Source organism: Synchiropus splendidus, chromosome 1 (genome assembly GCF_027744825.2).
Source record: "Synchiropus splendidus isolate RoL2022-P1 chromosome 1, RoL_Sspl_1.0, whole genome shotgun sequence".
Lineage (NCBI taxonomy): Eukaryota > Metazoa > Chordata > Actinopteri > Syngnathiformes > Callionymidae > Synchiropus > Synchiropus splendidus.
In genome coordinates this window covers 18,390,499-18,397,257 of record NC_071334.1, presented here as the reverse complement: position 1 = coordinate 18,397,257, position 6,759 = coordinate 18,390,499, and the positions used below count along the sequence as shown (strand labels likewise).

The window sequence follows — 6,759 nt, the reverse complement described above, 5'->3', positions numbered from 1 at the left end:
GGTACATCACTGAAGCGTGGGACAAGACAAAACGGTACTGAATGGGCTGGTTGTATTAAAGTAAGAGTGGCCTTGCTGAAATCGCACTGCAGTATTATAAGTTTATGAAGGGAGGCACAATGTAGAGAATTATGGAGGCGGCTTCCCTGAACTTATGCGACAGCACACAACCCAGTCATCTCCCACTCCACCGAAAACCTAGATGGTGGCTTCCAAAAGCAGTCGCCGTCCTGAGTAGTAGCTAACAAGTCAGCAGCTGTTGCAGCAATGGCTGCAGTTACATATTCATAATGTTCAACTTGAAACTATGAATATTGCTATATGATTTCAACACAAACCATGTTCATTACTGATGCACAGATTCAAACGTGGACTGCATTTATAGACGTGTCATAGCTTGTTCATAATTTTGTTGTAGTTAAGTTAATGAGAAATGTCTATATTTAATAATCAATATCAATGATAACAAGCAGGAAACACTGGCATTTACGGTAAACTGAAATTGTTGGATTTAGAACAGTAATTTTGCAGTGAAGTGTAGTTTTTAGTATTGATAAAATGCAAAACCGTTTTTTCTCTCTCACACACACACACACACACTCGAAATGAACAAAATAAAATAAAATAAAAAGTGCCAGGACACAATAGAAAATGAGGTTACGCATGTCAGCTGGCACATTGTGTCGAATCCTGTGAGTTATAGTGTTCAGTAGGTGAGAGAGTTCTCTTGGTCCTTTCATGGAACAATCAGATGGAGTCCTGTTGTATACTATTGAGAATGGTCCCCAGATCTTCACAAACATACAGTGTGAATGACAAAGACTGTGCGTTATTTCCTCCAGATACTAGAGAGACATGTCATTAAACCACTTCTTGAAGGAAGGATGGGGAAATGGACCTGCATTCACTCAAAATGACTCTCTTCTCCACAATCTAACAAAATGCAGGAGCCTGTTGCCGAGCACTGTTCCACTTTAAAATGCTTTTTAAATCAGTAATGTACCACATGAGGAGTGTTGTATGTCAGTTGATCCTGTTGCACTCAACAACAGTATGTCTTTTGTTGGTGTTTGTGAATCCCTTAAATATTTCCTTCGATTTCATTCGCCATAATGATCGCCACTAACTAAATAACTCTCTAGTGTACCTGTTTTTGTCATTGTACGTCTGCCAGATGTCAGGTAAAGAGCTGTGTGCAGGTGTTTTAATATTCAGCCTCAAGTAAACATCATAGATTGCGTTGAGCTTCCATTCTTATAGCTTTCAGTGCATTCCATCAAAAAATAATGGTATTAAGAAAAATGGTTTGATAAACCAAGCAGATATTTATTGTTCATCATGTCGTGTTCAGAATACAATTTTATCCAGTTTTATTTAAAAAAAGATACAAAAATATTTGGTTACATCACTGAAGCGCGGGACAAGACAAAACAGTACTGAATGGGTTGGTTGTATTAAAGCAATTGAAGTTGCACTGCTGAAGTCGCACCACAGTATTATCATGAGTTTATGAAGGGAGGGAGGCTTTATGAGGGACGGCGTGTAGAATTATAGGGGCGGCTTGCCTGGACTTATGCGACAGCACACAGCAACGGCAACAACCCGGTCGTCTCCAACTCCGCCGAAAACACGGCAGCTGTTCTCCTCAGCAAACGATTTCGAGAAGCTGCCTGCGACTGCCCTGCAGCTGGTCAGAGTCCAGCCCGTCTCACAGGAAACTTCCACCTGCATGAAGTGAAAAGTGCTGTCACTGCCTTAGAAAAAAACATTTGAATAAGAGCTCTACCATATTCTTTTCGGCTGATCCGCTGTCCAACACTTTGCACTCCAGAGAGGGACCATGGCAGCACACCACTTGAGTTGTGACATGTCCTTTGGCCTGGCAGCGATTCCTCTCGGCGGGACGAGGCCCCGAGTGGGGCTTACTGCCACTGGGCCGCGAGAGGCATGCTGCAGCGGCAAGAGATCGACAAGCCCTTTCAAGGGAATGTGGCGCTCAGACATGCACATGACATCATCAGTAGTCACCAGTGAGTCTGTGACCACCTTCCAACCGGAGAGTTGAATAAAACTCAGGACTGAATTACAAACAGCACACAAATTGCGAAACTAAGTCTCTTACAAAAATAATATTAACTTATAAAATTTAAAAAACAACTTATAAATGCGATTTAGGTTATGCTTTTTATCTGATCCCTGTTTGTTTCATAACCAAGTGGCAAGTTCTATTGGGTATCTGCCTGAAATTGCTGCAGCAGGAGGGTGACAACTATCCACGCCAGCAACACCCCAAAAACTGAACTAAACGTCCCATTATTTTCACTCTGTCTGCCCTTGTTATCAGCTTGAACTCAAGTCCAGTTTGGATCTCGATTTTCTTTAAGAGTAAATCTTGATGTCCGAGTGCCACTCACCGGACACGTGTTGCCGAACATTCTCACATCTTGCATCTCGTCCAGGTGGTGAAGAGGGGCGGACCTGACACTGCAGACCCTCCATCACGCAGCAGCGGGCCACTGCATACACACCCTGACGCCCTGGTCCGTTGTGGGCAACACACTCCATCTGTCCACCACTCACCTGCAGATCGAAACACACAATATTCCAGTGTAATCGCTCTGAGCTGTGAGAGCCCCAACATCAGGTTGCTGTGTTTGTTATCACACTGAAAGGAGGAGGACGCTGTAGAGCACTGTGTTCTGCTGTATTCAAATATGTTTATTAAAAGACACTTGCTTCAGTAAAAGGCCTTGATAGGGCTGTATTCTGTCTTATTCCACTTTGATGGCTGCAAATTCATGTCCACAGACTGCACTTAAACACACCATCCAATATCTTGGCTCAGCTGTAATGATGGAATATTTACTTCATGTAAATAGAATCCCGCCGCCTCCTGTGGGTGGATGAAGGTTAGAACTCACTGTGATCGCCTCCCCCTCACCCACGCCATCGGGAGCGTAGCTGCTGCAGCCCATCATCTCCTCCTGCTGACGGCAGCGAGTCACCGCCGTGTCGGACTTTGCGACCCCCGACCTCTCTGACCACACCGACCGACACAGGAGCTCCCCACCTACACGTTGGGTTGCAAGTGAACCATCCAGATGCTGGGAGCGTCTACAGTTGCGAGTCACTGACCGGTGAAGTTGTCGGGAGGCATCGCTGCCACCAGGTTGGCGGTGGTGAGCCGCTGCGTCTCGGGCAGAGACAGGAGATTGATTGTGTTGCTGATGGAATATCGCAGCATGGTGTGGAGGACCTGCAGCGGCGTGGCCTTCTGATTGGCCGACAGGATTACAGCAGCTACACCTGCAGAGGAACGCAGAGGTCTGTCACAAAAGCTGCACCCCAATACACAACCTGTCAGAAATATCAAATATCAATATGGATATGATGGAAAACTGGACAGTCGTGCTTTTAGTGAATGTGAACAACTCATTTACACACATACTGTGATTTTTTTTTACCCATTACTGCCGATATTTTTTACCGATATTTCCGATATCTTTTTTTAGCATTTGAACGATGGATGATGGCAAACAGTTCATTGGGCCAGTAGGTGGGAGCACAACACATGAGAACAGCCCTTTCTGCTCTACAAACAGGGACCACTCTTGTACTGATCCATTTTGTTTCATGTTCAGATTTTTATCATTGTTCTTTTGTGTATTTGCTGACCTGCAGCGTGCGCAGCAGCCTGCGACGTCCCACTGCGGGAAGTGAAGCAGGTGATGCAGTCACTGCTGGCGCTGACCACGTCATCACCAGGTGCAAACAGGTCCACGCATCTGCCGAAGTTGGTACCGCCGGCTCCCTGTGACATCAGCTGGTCAGACAGGTTCACGGCCCCAACTGTGATCACCTGCACATATGAGTGTCAACAAGTGTGGAGGTGGACCACGTGGGGTCGGGTACCATCCAGGGATATATGGACCTCCGGTTCTGAAGCCGGCGAGTAAAGACAGGCGTCGTCTCGGTAGTTTCCGGCAGCAGCGATGACCGTCACGCCGTTGGCCACCATGTCTCGACACGCAGCATTTAGTGATCGACTGAAGCCGCCGATGAAGGGGAGAAGGATGATGACGGCGTCCATTGGTCGGGACGACAACGTGGCTCGGATGAACTCCAGGCCTGGGTGTCGGCAGGGAGGGGAACCAGTCAGGGGGGGGCGTTTGCTCGACGAATCAGACGGAAGAAATGAGCAGACCTGCCAGAGCTCCAGACACGGTCCCCTTCCCCTGACAATTCAGGACCCGCACCAGGTTCACACCGGCACCGGGGGCCACGCCTGAGTCCGACCCGCTCACCACTCCTGCCATGTGAGTTCCGTGACTGTCACACTGACTCGCCTGGGGGGAAAAAAATGCCCATTTAGAACCTTGAAAAAGACAATTGGGTGTCAGCGTGTCACCTGTCGATGCACTCTGACTCCATCTTCCTCTGGTACATTGTTGAAGTCGGTGATGAACACTCGTCCCTCCACTTCTCTGTGAGAGCTCTGAACGCTGCCATCCATCAGATACACCTCTGCCATCGCGCCATCATCTGCACGCAGTCCAAGGACATTTTCACCTTAGAGACAGTGTGTGGGTGCGTGTGTGATTTCACTCACTGGGAGGCCTGTACGTCCCATTCTCAGAGGAGCTCCCATGAGGCTGCATCAACCTCTGAAGGTTCCAGGGGGCGCTCTGGGCAAAGACAGAGGAGTCCTCCTCTATGTAGTGGACATGAGGGAGTCTCATCGCCTGGAAGAGAAACACTATCTGGTTGTGATCAAGGAATAGGAGAATAGTTGGGCCAAACTTAGCGCAGGGTTTTTAGGGCATGTTGACCCAAATCTTTCTGCAAGTGAAGTTGCTGAAGAGATGATTCCAGAATCATCCTAAGGGTGTTCACGGCCGCTCTGTGTTTGAATACATACAACCCTTTATTTGGGGTGAGCTTGGAAACATGTTCATGACTGTATTTTCACTTGAATTTACTTTCCATTTTTACCGCTAAAGAGTCATCCTCATGCCAACAATCGACTAGATGCTCCACCTTTGGAACTGGTGGCCATTTAAAGACCATTAATGCTGTGGATCGGCTTTGTTTGGGGGATTTGAACTGGTTTTAAGAGTGACAGAGCTGCTGTCGAGCAAAAAAGACATGAATCTCCTTCGGTCAGCAAAACCCCTGCGACTTCAGAGACACTTGTTTTGATGAGAGCAGCGACTTCTACGGCTAAGTGTTCTGTAAGGCAGTTATCTTCTCAAATGATCAGGAATGGCTCAAGATCTAATTTGGTGATACCGAGGTGCTGCGACAGCATTTCTTTTAAAAAATAATAAATCTAAACTTCACAATAGCATTGTCCAAAGGCAAGAGCAGTTTGACGTCGCTTTGTCTCCATTTTTTTTTTTTTTTACCAGGTGAAGGACATCGCTGCTCATCTTGACCAGGAAGCCGTGCAAGGTCCCAGAGTAGGTCTGCAGGACCTCCAGCAGGTACCCTCTCCGGGCTGCTTTGGCCATCAGCCTCTTGATGGTCCTCTGCACGTGAGACTCGTGTGACCCCCGGTGCAGCATCACCAGGTACTGACCCGGCATCCGCCACGCAGCCTGCGGCGGAAAGAGGAACCTCAAAGATATATATTTCAACTGCAAAGTCTCCATGTCAACACCTCACCTCAAACAAACATGAAACAAGTGTAATAACAATTGCCTGACTTGTCAGCTCATGCACATGGAACGTGAACCATCGAGTCGCGGAGTGGGACTCAAGGAGTGTTCCGTTTCACTTTTCTTCCCGGGAAAATAACTGGTACACACAAGTGGAATGCACCAATTGATGTTGGGAGCTTCATACTCAAGAGTTAATTGGCAGCATGAAGTTGAGGTAATGAGTCAAGTGAGTATTGATATAGAGGTGTGAGATGCTGGAGCATCCAGGAGAGACTCATCAAGGGAAGCTAGCTGGCTTCACGTACAACTATCAGAATACTGAATACCAGTCTACGAAACTAATGTAGAGTCACTTGAGTGAGTGAAGTGTCAGAGTTACAGGACACAACTGATCATGTTTACAAGCAAACCTCTTGATGATCCTTCATGAGGAGCCCACCATCTTCAACTCAGCTATGGTAACAACCCGTTATTACAACATGAAAATCTCGCGTTTAGATCACTGAGATTCCGATACACAATGGAGGTTTCTTTGTTTATTGCTGCTTCAAAGAATGAGTGGTGTTCACACCATCACATTGACAGTAGATGTTGTTGTCTTAAGCCCTTACATCTTATGGTCCTCATTAAACATTACACGTGTGTAGAAAACAAAGTATAAAAAAAGTTTCAGTATCATTCTGAAGTTGACGTTGCGCGTGAGGTCCAGTCTCACATTTACAAAACTTCACATTAATGCAGGACAAGCTGGTCAAAGAAACTGTGATTTATATAGTCGTTTGGCCGGTTCATGTAGGAATCGGTTCCATTTCTACAACAAATCGCAGTACCTTGTTGCACCTGAGGAACTGGGCCGTGGGTCCGGACCCGGTCTCAGGTTGAGTCCCGTCCTCCTGGATCAGCTCCAGGACCGTCTCATCCTCCTCGCGGTCGTCGCGCGCGCTCACAGCCAGAAACGCGCACAGACACAGCGTCCAGGTCGCCCACGCGCAGGGGAGACGCATTCTGCACGCGCGTCCCGCTGAACCAGCACCGAACTCTCAGCTGATTTGGGTCCAGATGTGTCGGTTCAGAGTGTCAGACGGGCTGCGAGCATCTG

At 47.3% G+C, this 6,759-nt stretch overlaps 1 protein-coding gene across 1 annotated transcript; it reads right to left on the bottom strand.

The window, feature by feature from the left end:
- Positions 1-1,336: 1,336 nt before the first annotated feature.
- On the bottom strand, positions 1,337-6,759 carry pcsk9 (proprotein convertase subtilisin/kexin type 9). The gene is made up of 12 exons (XM_053883055.1): positions 6,491-6,759; positions 5,406-5,597; positions 4,610-4,742; positions 4,409-4,542; positions 4,205-4,346; positions 3,932-4,128; positions 3,676-3,859; positions 3,136-3,306; positions 2,922-3,070; positions 2,415-2,580; positions 1,787-1,950; positions 1,337-1,725 (listed from the first exon to the last, which is right to left on the bottom strand). The coding sequence occupies exons 1-12, from the start codon at positions 6,662-6,664 to the stop codon at positions 1,549-1,551; spliced, it is 1,983 nt and encodes a 660-aa protein (XP_053739030.1). The 5' UTR covers positions 6,665-6,759; the 3' UTR covers positions 1,337-1,548.

Coding starts and splice junctions, on each gene's coding strand:
- pcsk9 (XM_053883055.1), bottom strand. CDS start 6,664: ATGCGTCTCCCCTGCGCGTGGGCGACCTGGACGCTGTGTCTGTGCGCG. Junction 4,543..4,609: donor TGGGACGTACAGGCCTCCCA/GTGAGTGAAATC, acceptor GACTGCGTGCAG/ATGATGGCGCGATGGCAGAG. Junction 3,860..3,931: donor CGCCGGCTTCAGAACCGGAG/GTCCATATATCC, acceptor TCATATGTGCAG/GTGATCACAGTTGGGGCCGT.